This window comes from Leptodactylus fuscus, chromosome 2, assembly GCF_031893055.1.
Source record: "Leptodactylus fuscus isolate aLepFus1 chromosome 2, aLepFus1.hap2, whole genome shotgun sequence".
Lineage (NCBI taxonomy): Eukaryota > Metazoa > Chordata > Amphibia > Anura > Leptodactylidae > Leptodactylus > Leptodactylus fuscus.
In genome coordinates, this window is record NC_134266.1 from 112,362,879 (window position 1) to 112,377,447 (window position 14,569).

A 14,569-nucleotide genomic window follows, 5' to 3' on the forward strand; every position below is an offset into this window, starting at 1 on the left:
TGTGTTGTTGTGAAACATGACAGCCTTTGAGAGTGATGGTGTGAGGCCAATAGAACACCTGTAGCTAGAGCTCATGCTCATGGTCCAGCATCATGCAAAAACCTTCTGGTACACTTGCAGACAGTTTTATGGGGGCCATATAATCACTTCCAGGACTCCTCTTCCAAAAGAAGATCACACCAAATATTGTACAGATATGGGCTACTATATGAGACTCCACCCACGAATTGGTAATTGCTAAAATACAAGTGAAAAAGCAAATCTTTCCCTAAACTATAACTTATTCAAGTTAAAAGAAATGTTCTATGAAGTTAGATAGTTCCCCAATATGATATGAGAAACAGATTAGGATGTGCCTGAAGTGACTAACCCTGTAATCCCTACATTTATAAATGAGCTTTACAACTGAAGTAGTATTCTCTTTCCTGCAGGCAAAACTTTTGGAGTTGCAGTCATTGAACCAAATCCTGGAGAATCCAACACTGAACTCTGCTGCATTTCAGAAATGGAAGTCTGAACATGAACATCTCTATGGCAGTCTGGGAATGAGTCCTCAGACACAGAGAGCTGTTGCAAGTAACATCTATCAAGAAAAGAATGACAAAAGTATCCCCGAGAGCAGAGAGAGTGACGAAAGTGACTAAATGTTATCCATGACAGCAGCCATTACTAAAAGATATCTATGACTGTGTTACTTCTGTAACTCTGATTGCTTCATTACTTTGCAGTCCATTGCCAGTTTAATGGGATTAGCCATTATGGGATGTTCATTATTTTTAATAGTATTTTGATCTAGCAGAGCCACAGATTCCTGCTAATTCCATTCAGTGTTTCACATACGTCAGTAATAAGACCACACAGTGATTGAGTCTTATTAATGCCCTTTACATGTGGCGGAATATTTTACCAAAGACCACTACCTAGAAGACCTGCTGTTGGCACGTCATGAACTAATTTATTTATAACATGAGTATGATTTCAGTTTGCTGTACTTACAGTGTGATCAATATAGAGTTTTCATCTACAGGTTTTTAATATGTTTTTGTATACTTCTATAGCCTCAGTTAACATGCCAAAATTGTTCAAAAAACCTTTGAACCTGTATTTACAGATATTTTAAATATATTCCTGATTTATGTGCATTATTAGTTGTCTTTTAATAGACATTGGTGTTTGTTTAATGTCTACGAACACTTGTGCAACACTGGGGCAGACTTACTGATTTTGTCTTAAGATTTATACCGTGCAAACTTAGGTCTGCACAGGTGTGAACCTAGCCTATCTGTCATTTGGAGAGCTGGACCACTAAAACTACGGTTACTCACAGACCCCATAGACTACAATGGCGTCCGCCTGGTGTTTATTGGATTTCCGCTGTTTTTATAGTGAAACCAGCCAGGAGAAAAGTCCTCCGTGCAGGCCTTTTTTTCTCTCTGATTGTCGGTGATAGCCTTAGGCTCCGTTCCCATGGACTAACGCGCTGCTCATTTAGACACGTAAACACGTGTCAGAGCAAGGTGCTTCAAAACAGATCCCATTGACTTCAATGGGAGCTGGCTTACACTCGCTACCCACTGAAATCAATGGGTTATAAAGCCTCCCATTGATTTCAATGTGTAGCGCACGTAAGCCGGCATCCATTGAAGTCAATGGGGTCTGTTTTGAAACGCTTCGCTCTGACACGTGCAAAACGTTACTCCGTGGGAACGGAGCCTTAGACAACCTTAATTCTCTAGATTAATCACATTGGCTGATAAATGTGGTGCATCTATCCACTATCGAGTCTAAATTTATGACACCCTTTAGTTACCTTCCTCCAAACCATGCTACTTTACCGCTTGGCCACACCACCTTGTTGGAGGAGTTGAGAAAAAGCAAAATGCATAATAAATGTGGTAAAAGGCATGTATGCGAGTTTTATCACTAATTAAGTCAGAATTCTGTAAATTGCTGTATTTTGTGCTACATTTATCATTTCAATGTTATTTTTTTTTAACTCACAAATGAATGTATTCAGTGTTTTGTGTTTTTGTTGTTTTTAATGATTAGAATGCTGTCACCACTGTTGGCATGCATATCCAAATCTGTTGCCCTTCCAAAGATGCAAGCCTTTTTAGTATTGATGCATATTAAGGTATACTAGCCAAGTGGTAACCATGCATGATATACAGCACACAGAGATTCCCACATCAGAGACACTACAGTGGCTAGTATACCCTACATAACTACAGTACATAACTAAAAGGGCTTATATTATTGGAATGGCTGAACTGACTTAAAAAATCATCAAAATGCTTTTTCCAAAGATGTATTACTAGATATATTTTATATGACTACTATAGACTTAAAGGTTTTATATCAGCATTTTGTTATGTGCTTACCTCCTGGCTGTATTCTCTTTAGCTGAACCTTGATTTTCCAGGCTGGTACTCATTCTGGGTCACCTGATTTGAACCAATCTGAGTCAATGTACCCTTGCCTTCTTCTTTCTCTACCTGTTGTGTACGACAGGGTTAAATTTGGCTCATAAGGGTTAATGTGGCTCTTTCTCTTTAAGACTCACACCAAGGAGTTGGTACTAGACAGTGATACTCTCAGCCTAATACTGGCATGGCTGACCCCTGATCCTCTACCTAGACTAGCATTCATGAATCATGATGCTCAGGGCATTCTATACTACTTGCTAGGTTTCTTAGGTCACCCAGGGTTAAACTGGATTCCCATGTATTGTATCCTATTCCTATACAGGAATGGGGGGCTATAAAAGCTTGTAACACTAGACCAGGAAAGGCTCATTATATTACAGACAACTGCTTAGAGTGCTGTTATCTGTGTTCTCGGTGGACATCACTGTGGTGTCGGCACTCAACATGGAGCCTGCCCGGGATTTGATATGAAGCTAAGTGGCTTAATATTTTTGTATGATTTTATTATTCTATTTAATCTGCACTTGACCATATGTATATATATTTTTTCGCTATATTTCTTTTGCTATGCTAGTAAAGTCACTTTGTTTTCACTGAATGGTGTTTCTTCGCGGGTGTGTCTTGCGATCCTAGAACTTACCATCACGTTACATTTAGTGGAAGTGGTGGGCTCTGCGTGATTGATGTTTGCCAGGTTGAATTTTTTTTCTGTGGAAAAAAGGGGAAGATAACAGCACCATTGACATGTCCTGTAAATTGACTCTATGGGTGTCCAGTTCTGGAAAAAAAGATCTCCCATGTAACACATATGTGAAGGGGCAGGCTGCTACAACTGTGGGTTGGATCACTATGCAAAGCATGCAGGAGAAATTGGACAATCTGCGAGATGAGCTGCCGGCCACTTTCGAGCAGAGTCAAATTGCAGGCAACCTTGAGAGAGCATTGAAAAGAACAAGATAGTCAATTGAGAAAAGGTAACTCCAAAGTTTTTTTGTAAACTATCAAAAGTTAAACAAGCTGACTCCACCTCTACAAGCAGTGGTTCCTGGTATGGTTTCCTTGGTGGAAAGGATGGTTCAGACTGCTGGTGAATGGAATGTGGTGATCGATTTGGTGTTCTTTACAATTCCAATTGAAAGCTCTCCGGATCAATTTGCTTTTACCTGAGAAGGGCACCAGTATATACCAATTGTGCTGCCACAGAGATATCAATAATTTTCCATAGACTTATAGCACAAGACCTGAAGAATATACTAGCACCTGTAACTTCTAACACCTATCACTGCATTGATGACATCCTGTTGTCAGGTGACGCTAAAAAGACAGAATAACAGGATTTAGAAATGTTAATGAACTGGATGTTGAGTCGAGGTGGTCCATAAATAGAGATGAAATCAACCCGCCTAACAAGTGAAGTTCCTCAGGAGGATGTGTAATGGACCAGAAAAAATAATACCTCAACCAGCCCTTGATCCAATTGCTGATCAGAAGGTGCCTACTACAATGAAAGAGGCTCAATCTTTGCTGGAACTATTTGGATTCTGGAGGAGCTGAAGCTACTTACAACTGGGCACATCACAAAGGGATTCCTTTAACATTGAAAGGAGCAGAGAATATTGTAACTGACCATCCAGTGTGCCAAGAGGTCAAGCAAGGACAATAGAAGCAACCATTGGGACAATTACACATAGGACAGCATGGAGGTCAGGTGTGGCAAATTTACTTTATCGGACCACTTCCAGTGGGTTTAGGCCTTGTACACTATTGTGCCACAGCTGTGGATACACATTCAAGTATTGCTCACTTGCCATACCAAACAAGCAAATCAAGAGACTACCTTGAAGTTGCTAAAGCATTTAAAGATGTGCTATGAACTACTTTAAGAGATTTAGTTATGCAATGGCACCCATTTCACAGTACACAAGATCTCTCAATGGGCTAAAGAACATGATGTGCACTGGATCTACCACATTCCCTATCATCCAAAAAAGCAAACCTACAAGCTCACGCCCATAAATACACTGAGAAGGTGGAGCAGGGTAATTGAGGAAGTAGTTTTTCTCCTGAATAATAGGGTCATTCAAGATCATACTCCATATTACAGATTGAGGGTATGATCTCCAGGCTACACACTACAATTTTCTCTGACACCTGATTGAGGACTGTTTGTTCTGTTTTGGCTCAAACCATGAAAATGACCGCAGTCCTTGCTACCTTGCAGGACATTGAATCAGTTTTGATTTGTACCTACACTAACGTTACTGAGCCCACATGTTTTGGTGAATCGCAATATTTTCTGTGGAACAGTAAGTCTGGTATCCTTGAATTGCCCATGTAACGCTTATCAATTCCTATCTGCAGAGTATAATCTCACTGTGAGGTTATACGTCAACAAGCAGGAAAGCTCTTATAGTGTAACATACATTGTAGTATCAACACCCTATATACATAATTTTGGTGTAAAGGTTCCAAAATACCTGATACCTCCTTAGGTAACAGCCGTGTGTGTCAGTGTGGGCATGGTGATAACCACCTGGGGTTCCGATTACACCACGCAACAAAAAAACACTTTTCGTCTGCTATTGGGCAAAAACCACTTGTCCTATACTAAATCAAGTGTGCGGATTCCAAATCCGAAGTCAGAATTATTGTAACACATCATGTAATTTTGCTATGCAAAAGTATGCTTAAATGAATTAAGCACTTGGAACAATTTTGAACAGAACAAGTTTTACTCCCAACACTTTCCTGATCTACATCAGTTTCCTAGTAAACAGTATAGGAAAATGTAATGGAATAACAAAATTTCAAAAAGTCTCATTTTTTCAGTTTAAAAGTCTTACTTGAGCAAGGCCCAGGACTGATAAAAGTGCTTCAGGCATCTGTTTTTGTGTTTGTGAACGGTCATATTTTCCCATTGAAAGAACCAGCAGTAGTCTCCCATCATGTTGGGATTCCAGTGGCCTTGATATCTCTTCTCTATTGTAGAAATATCTTTATGGAACCGGTCTCCATGTTCGTCACTTACGTGTCCCAAATTGGGTGGGAAAAAGTACAGATGGGAATGTAAGAAATGTATTTTCAATGACATTCGGCAGCCAAGTTCTTCATATGCTGTAAGCATGTTGTCTACTAATTCAGCAGAGTTTTCAGCTCCTCTGTGCCCCCCCAAGCTGCAAGTTCCAGGGAGTTGAGTTTTGTTCTGAATGTGTCATCATGCATTAGTTTGTTGATTTCGGGGCCAATAAAAATTCCGGCCTTTATTTTAGCCTCAGTTTTCAGTGTGCTAAACTTCTTCAAATACTGGAAAGCATTTCCATCATCATCAAGTGCAATTACAACATTTTCATTAAACCAAGTTTAATGTGAAGTGGTAGAAGATAAACGTGAACTGGATCAACCAGTGGTTTGTGTTGTATATTGTACTGACCAACTGTGCGCGCGTCTCTGAGAGGCCATGGTCTCACTTTGTAATGATTGATGTCATCACGACTGTCCCATAGGCACAAGAAACCTAGGCAGCCGACTGCGCATGCGCGGACATGTGCAGTCGGCTCTGCCCGGCCTGACGCCTGAGCAGAGCCGACTGCACATGCGAGGGCATGCCCGCGCATGCGCAGTCGGCTCTGCCTAGGCCGTATGCCTAGGCAGAGTGAATTCCAGCCGGAAGACGCCGTGGGGACGCTGAACGGAGAAGACTTCTAAAGGTAAGAGAAGAACCAGCGTTGATTGGCAGAATGTATAGCATTCTGCCAATCAACGCTGGGCTGGTTCTGCATCGAACCTTAAACTTTGAGCAGCTAGTAGTGTTCGATCGAGTACAAGTATTTCGAATACCGTAGTATTCGATCGAACACTACTCGCTCATCTCTATTCCTTAGTGTTAGTATATTGTTCCCAGATGGTAGGACAAGAAATAGTAGGAAAATAGAGCATTAGGTGGCCAGCCTAATGAGGAAAGAAAGGAATAAGAAGCAGTAATAGAACATTCACACAGAGATTTTACCAGACCACTAAGGTTACAAAGAAGAAATCACATGTAAACATAAAACAAAACATTTTACCTCTTCACAGTATGTCCATTGGAATATTCCCAATATATAATGCATTAATATAACTGAATAATTTTTGCTTCTATAACATAAAATCTAGTCGGGTGAGGCAAATTATGAGTCCATATTTGAAATCGGGGTGCTCATTTTAGTATAAATCACATGTTTTTCTCCTAGTAGAAAAATCATTGTTGTGTAGTGTTATTATACTCTGAGGAGGAGACCCCAGTGTATAATAATAGCACCAAATAGCATATAATTCTGTGTGGGGGCCACTTTTGAGCATATAATACTGTAGGGGAGCCACTGTGCAGCATATAATATTGTGCAGGGGTCACTGAGGCATGTATAATACTATGTAAGGGCCACTATGGAGCGTATAATACTGTTTGGGACCATTATGGAGTGTATTATACTGTGTTGGGGCCACTGCTGGGTATATAATACCGTGTGGGAGCCACTGTGCAGCATATAATATTGTGTGGGGGCCACTGAGGCATGTATAATACTATGTAAGGGCCACTGTGGAACAGTATAATACTGTTTGGGTCCATTAAGGAGTGTATAATACTGTGTGGGTGCCACTCTAGAGCTTATATTGTGTGGGGCCCTTCACTATTCACATCACACGCCATCTGTATTATAAGAGCCGTGCAGTATTATTACAGGCTGTAATAACATTGATGATTATAAAACTGATGCTGTGCAATGTAAATAGGGAAGACGTCGTGGCGCCCACAAAAGCACCACAGTAACTTCAAAGAATTGATCAGCAGGGGCTCCAGGTGTTGGACCCGCACTGATCTTTATATCTCTTAAACTTAGGGTGAGTTCACATGGGGAGCGCAAAGGTGGATTTAGGCACCGAGAGTGACGCCTACCACGACTGTCGCGGCTTCCCCCTCTGGAGTAGGCTCAAATGAATGGGCCATTGCTGCCGCGAGGCAGACGCGGTGGCTCAATGAGCCGTGGAATCCGCCTGAAGAAAGTCGTTTGAGCGGCAACATGCTGCTTATGGAAAAAAGAATCCTGGCGGTCTCCATAGACCACCATTGTGAGGAAGCGGATTATGACGTGGATTACACGCCATAATCCGCCCCCTCTGTGCCCGTGTGAACTAGCCCTTAGGACTCGGGAGATCATCTGTTTCCCAAAGCACACAACTGCCAGTATTGTTTTTATATGTCGGGTGATGTGTTGCTCACTTATCATATTCTTGATAACTAGTTTTGGGTACTACAGCTGTATCCCTTTCAAGTGTCTGAGATACAACTGTAGCAACCGTAACCGTCACTGTCAAAAATTTGCTCTAGGAGTGAGTAGGGGGCCCTGGACAAAAGTTTGCATCGGGCCTACAAGACTTTTGTTATGCCAGTCCTGATCAGCATGCATATGGATGTCTTGTTTCAGTGTCCATTCTGTGTTATCTCTAAAACTTGCAAAATAGCTCTCTAACAATAGGAAGTGAGATCTTCTGGCAGAACTTTTTATTGTATTAAAACACTTCTTGCGTGCTAGATCATCCTTTTGCTTACCTATGGATTTGAGGTGACTATCATGAGAACTGTGTTGTTGCCAGATTACTTTTCAGGTTAAACAAACCAGTGGCATTTACAGACAGACAGTCCTTTATTGCCATCTTATGGACATTCTTTGTATTGCAGTTTTCATGGGCAACATTTCCATGGTATCTAGTAAATTTGGTTGAATCCCCACACAACTGTTTTAAATGTTAATTTTTAACACCATATAACTTATTGGTAAAGATCATGTATTAATACACATACATGCAGAAAAAACGACTCCAAATTTAGTTTTAAAAGTCGGAATATACAAAAAAAAAAGGGGGAAGGGGCATTGCAGGTGATTCAAAAATCCTATACCTACATAAACACTGTTTTAGGCTAAGGCCTCACATTGTGGAAATGCTGCTTTTTTTGTTGTTGCAGATTTTGTTGTGGTTTTTTTTTTTTTTTTTGAGCCAAAGCCAAGAATGTCTACAAAAGGAATGGGAAATATATAAGAAGTTCTTGCACTTCTACCTTCTGCTCAATCCACTCTTGGCTTTGGCTCAAAAAAACGCAACAAAATCTGCAACAATAAAAGCTGTGTTTCCACCACGTGAGACTTTAGCCTTATAAGGTAGATGATATGTGATATATATAATATGAGCCGCATTCTGCTGATTTGCCAGTAAATTAATGGGGCGCCACTAGAAATGTATGCTGAAAGCCAAACATGAATATGGTGACATCTCCGCTAGGTTTTCTTAAATTTTTATAAGGTACATGAATTGCCAGCATAACCTTAATTTGCGCTGACAATGGACATATTGGGGCAAATAGCCACATTTTCATTAGTTAAAGCATTTTTTAGAGAAAGGGTTCTTAATCAGTTAGATACACGTGGCAGAACTGTCATATGAGACAGATGTACTATATATGTGCTGTACGTATAGAAGGCTATGGCCGTCATATTATAAAGGAACATCAAACCACTGTATGTTCTGTTACCAGAACCAGCATATGAACTCAGCTCTACAGATAGGTAACATCACCTGAATCAAACAATGTGTGGACTCTTGTCAGTAAGTATATGAGCTCTTTTGAGTAACAAGGGTGTTGCCATACCTCCCAACTTTTGAAGACCTGAAAGAGGGACAAAATGTGGGGCGCGCGTAGCGCGCTGCGGAAAATTTAGCCCCGCCCACTTGACTTGTTGACTCCGCCCACTCGTTAATTTTTCATGTGCCCGCACACAGTATAATCCTCCTACAGTCACCCGTAAATTATATGTCCCCCCTCTATCTCTCCCCCAGTTTCATATACACCCTTCATCTGCCCCCAGTTTCATGTCCCCTCCATCTCTGCCCCCAGATTCATGTCCCCTCCATCTCTGCCCCCAGATTCATGTCCCCACATCTCTGCCCCCAGATTCATGTCCCCTCCATCTCTGCCCCCAGATTCATGTCCCCTCCATCTCTGCCCCCAGTGTCATGCTGTCCTCTTCATCTCTGCCCCCAGTGTAATGCCGTCCTCTCCATCTCTGTCCCCAGTGTCATGCCGTCCTCTCCTTCATCTGCCCCCAGTTTCACGTTCCACCTCCACATTACACTTACCTTCTCCTCCCTCGCCGCTCTCTGCGCGCCTCTCTCGCTGACACATATGCGGCTGAAGCAAGAAGCTGACCTGTGTCAGCTCCTCGCTTCGCCGCTGCCGCCGGTCTCGCTGACACATATGCGGCTGAAGCGAGGAGCTGACAGTCAGCTCCTCGCTTCGCCGCTGCCGCCGGTCTCGCTGACACATATGCGGCTGAAGCAAGAAGCTGACCTGTGTCAGCTCCTCGCTTCGCCGCTGCCGCCGGTCTCGCTGACACATATGCGGCTGAAGCAAGAAGCTGACCTGTGTCAGCTCCTCGCTTCGCCGCTGCCGCCGGTCTCGCTGACACATATGCGGCTGAAGCGAGGAGCTGACTGTCAGCTCCTCGCTTCAGCCGCATATGTGTCAGCGAGACCGGCGGCAGCGGCGAAGCGAGGAGCTGACTGTCAGCTCCTCGCTTCAGCCGCATATGTGTCAGCGAGAGAGGCGGTAGCGGGGAAGCGAGGAGCTGACCTGTGTCAGCTCCTTGCTTCAGCCGCATATGTGTTCAACTCAGATCTGCGTCCTCTGGATGCACATCTGAGTTGAAATTGGGACATACCTCCCTCCAACCGGGACCGCGGGGCATGTCACCCAAATCGTGACTGTCCCGCGGAAATCGGGATGGTTGGGAGGTATGTGTTGCTGTTTACCTTTTTGGAGTAATGGTAACACCCTTATTGTTCCAAAGAGCTAATATGCATACTGACAAAACAACAGTATCTCAGCAATGGAATCATTGATTCACAGGACAAAACACCATTTGATTTGAGAAACCCATCTATCTGCAGGGCTCCCTTTAAAGCTGTTATCTTTGGAGTAATAAAGCTTTCTAGTGAATTCCCTGCACTGTTTAAGCATTTTTACTCATGGCACCCCGTTCCCCTGCAGCACCATTCCCCATCTCTCTTATTGCTCTTCTCTCCCTGCATCTGCTTCAGTTAATGACATCATCAATTCATGCCGCATCTCCATTCAGTAGAAAGGGGTTGGTCATGTGACTGAGAGTTGGAATGACTACAGGGGTAGTCTCTTTGCTGCTCTCCACAAAAAAGAAATGTACATTAGTAATTAAACTTACTCCCCAGACCACCACTTTGAGCACTACTTGAATATGACAGATTTCTTGCACGAATTTCTGAGACTGTCCTTCTAATCTCTATGAGCCTAGCTCAATAGTAGGGGGCATCTTTTGATCGTCCGCCTCAGGCAGCAGAGAGGATAGATTCACCACTGGGGAAGACAATAAATGGCATATGACCTGCTGGGAATCTAGGATTGCTCATGCTTGTGCTGTCTAGGTCCTCTTCATTCTTGCAGAATGAAAATTCAGATCTACATATTATTTCCAATATAAAATGGAGCAAACACAAAAAAACAATCAACTGAGCCTTCTGTGACAGACTAGCCCTAAGTAGCTGACTTGAGCTAGGTCACCCTTCGTGCTGACATTGATGAAAGGATGATAAAACAATGAAAGATTATATCATGAGCCATATAGCTTGACTCTTATATAGCTTTACAGTTTGCTGTGGATGAATCTGACAGTTTTTTCTTTGGGGCCCAGAAGCTTTATCTCTAACACTGTATGTTATTTATAGCAGTGGTCCTTTCGTATGTGTCAGAGACTTTTGGGCTTCCTTATGGACTATGAGTGTGACTTATATGGTATCCTATAGCTACAACCATGTTAAGGGATGGTGTTATTTGGAGTTCATGGCGTTATCCAAAATAATACCATAACAGCCAGCTGTTAGCAGCAAACAATACATTGTATTCAATCCTTTCAAGTGGATGTGTGATATTTTGCAGCCTTAAAGCAGTTATCCAGTGACTTTTTTTTTATTTAAAATTTCCTTGGGGAGGTGAAAAAAAAAATCATATTCACCTGTCCCCGATGCTTTGGAGACCTCCCAGCATGGTCCATTCCTTCTGCTCCGGTGTCTTCTCAAAGTGAAACTGCTCAGTGGTTGTGACGTCCTGGATCCCTTCTGCTGAACCCACTGACCAGCTCCTCAACAGGCCTCAGAAAGAGACAACTGGATGTTACAAGTATCGACATTGAATGCCCACGTGTGGTGGGGATTTCTGCCGGAAGATAACAACGAACTGAGGGGAACGGACTGTGCAGGAAGGCACCGGAGCACCGTGGTATTTTTTTTATTTGCTTATCAATAAGATGTTCAATTCTGAGGTGGTCTTGTATATACTACGAGAAATATGAATGTAGCAGTATGATAGAAGGCATTTATGGGGAAAGGTGTTATTTTTAGAGATGAGTGAATCGAAGCTGGCGAAGTGGAATTCTATCCGAATCTGGAGTTTCTCACACTTCATAGTAACTAGAGATGAGTGAATAGTAGAGATGAGCAAACACTGTTCGGAACAGCCGTTCTGAACAGCAACGCTCCCATAGAAATGAATGGAAGTGTCCGGCACGCGGGGGGTTAAGTGGCCGGCCGCCGGCAAAGTCTGCGTGCCAGGTGCTTCCATTCATTTCTATGGGAGCGTGCTGTTCGCATCGGCTGATCCAAACAGTGTTCGCTCATCTCTAGTGAATAGTATTCATCGAATACCTCGTTTCCATAGGAATGCGTGTAAGCGGCTGAACACCAAGGGGTTAAGCGCAGTGAATATTTGATGCTCTTAACACCTCGGTCTTCGGCCACTTACACGCATTCCTATGGGAGCGATGTATTCATCGAATACTATTCGCTCAGCACTAATAGTAACAAATCGCACAGCTCCAATCAGATTTTAACCCCTTGGATGCCATGGTCAAACATGACCTCAGAGTAAAATAATAGCACCAGCACTGTTGGAAGGAAAGGGGGATGGGGGAGGGAGATGTGTGTCTGTTTTATTTGTTTTGTTTTTCACATTTTTTGTTTTTGTCCCCATAGGGGATTGAAGCAGTGATATTCTGATCGCTACTTCAATAGGTATATGATGCAATACACGTGTATTTCAGTGTATAGGAGGCTGTCAGCCCATGAAGACATAGGCTGACCGTCTCCATTCAAGTCAGGGTCAATCAGGTATGCTGTGGGACAGTGATGGGGCAGACCCAGGGTCACTGGTCAGACCCCGGCCTGCTGAATAGGAGTAGCAGAACTTTCTGAAAATGTGGCCCACAATATATAAGAAAAGCCCTGAGATGCTGCGGTCATGTTTGACCACGGTATCTCAGGGGTTCACACCCGCAATTGAAGCTCAGCTACGACTAGGGGAGTTAGAGGACAGTGTCAGTCGTTACAAATGACTGACACTCACAAAGCAGGGTGCGCACACAGTTTCTGTGTGCGCACCATTCTTCCACGTGGTTTGCAGAAAGTCCTTCCCAACAGAGCAATACTATTAAGGTGGATGTCAGGAAATTGTTAACGCTATTTGCTGCAAATTAATTTGGATCGAATTGGATAGTATCAGAGAATTCGGTGAAGCTGCCAAATCTCTAGCTATTTTATTTTTTATAATTAGACATTTATGTCTATACCTTCCTTACCTACATATTGTTTAGGAGAAAACAACTTTAATGTTGAAAGTTCAATAAGTAGCAGTCAATAGAATTGATATTTTCTAGAAGTCACAACCTTTCGTTTAGCAAATCTTCTGCTAAATATACACAAGGTGGGACAGTGAGGGCTGTCAGCTGGGTAGGGCCTTGAAGAAAGAAACACGCTCTTGCGGTTTTAGGTAGTTTGAGACCAGCATACTTAGTCAAGGGCAGCTTTAGGCAAAGTTCGTACTAACGTCACAATTTGAGGTGTGTTATTCTTCAAAGCATGTTTATAGCCATCAGTACTTGCTATTTGCTTACATCAAGTAATGGCTCCAGGAACTTCTACTATTAAGAAGAGAAGAGAACAAAAGAGATAGGGTAGGCATTTTGTGTTGAGTCTAAACATTTCTCAAATGTTTTGAGTGCATAGGAAGGGAGCAGCAAATATAAAGTATTAGATGCACATACTGCACTCAAAAGAAGCCTTTCCTAGAAATGTTCGTCATACACAAGTGTTTCAATAAAGCTGTGTTAGGGACAGTCATAAATTATTTTACATAGCTGTGTATAATGCAAAATGTATGAATGTCACCTTTTCATTTAACATATCTGAAGACAAAGAAAAGATTGGTGTCAGACATGCAAGGTTGTGTGGTCAACATGACAAGAGCTTTTTCAAGACTTCACCCTTCTATAGTATTTATTTTCAGTATATTAAATGCTATACATGTTTGCAGATATAAAGAGAAGTGTTCTATAAAATTCAGGTGAATTTAAATATATTATATCATATCTGTATTATATTGACTACAATAATGTGAAAACGGGATTCTATCTAATGTGTCTACAAACCTGTCCATAGGTTGGTGGATATCCTGTGCAGAACCTTCTATTGATGTTCTTTTCATGGTGCCATCAAATGCCATCCACCCATTGACTATACAGTGACTTGTAAAAATATTCCTACCCCTTGAACTTTTTCACATTTTGTCACCTTACAACCACAAACTTATATGTATTGTATTGGGATTTTAAATGATAACCAACACAAAGTAGTAGATAATTGTGAAGTGGAAGGAAAATGATAAATGGTTTTCTAAATTTTAACAAATAAAAATCTGAAAAGTGTGATGTGTAAAAGTATCCTGCCCCCCTATATCAATACTTTGTAGAGCCACCTTTCACTGCAATTACAGCTGCAAGTCTTTTGGAGTTTGTCTCCACCAGTTCTGCACATCTAGAGACTGAGATTTTTACCCATTCTTCTTTGTATAACAGTTCAAGCCCAGCCAGATTGGATGGAGAGCGTCTGTGAACAGCAATTTTCATGTCTTGGAACAGACGCTCAATGGGATTTAGGTCTGGGCTTTGACTGGGTCATTCTAACATATGAATTTTCTTTGATCCACACCATTCCACTGTAGCTCTGGCTGTCTGTTTAGGGTCAATGTT

General features: G+C 42.1%; 2 protein-coding genes across 2 annotated transcripts in view; one reads left to right on the forward strand and one right to left on the reverse strand.

The window, feature by feature from the left end:
- CNKSR1 (connector enhancer of kinase suppressor of Ras 1) overlaps window positions 1-3,024 on the forward strand; it is a 53,671-nt gene extending 50,647 nt beyond the window's left edge. The window contains exon 21 of the mRNA XM_075264374.1: window positions 432-3,024. Coding sequence (XP_075120475.1) covers window positions 432-644 — 213 coding nt within the window. The 3' untranslated portion in view covers window positions 645-3,024. The remainder of the gene's footprint in view (window positions 1-431) is intronic.
- The window catches only part of ZNF593OS (ZNF593 opposite strand), a 115,888-nt gene that overhangs the window by 80,572 nt on the left and 20,747 nt on the right, over window positions 1-14,569 (reverse strand). The window lies entirely within an intron of this gene.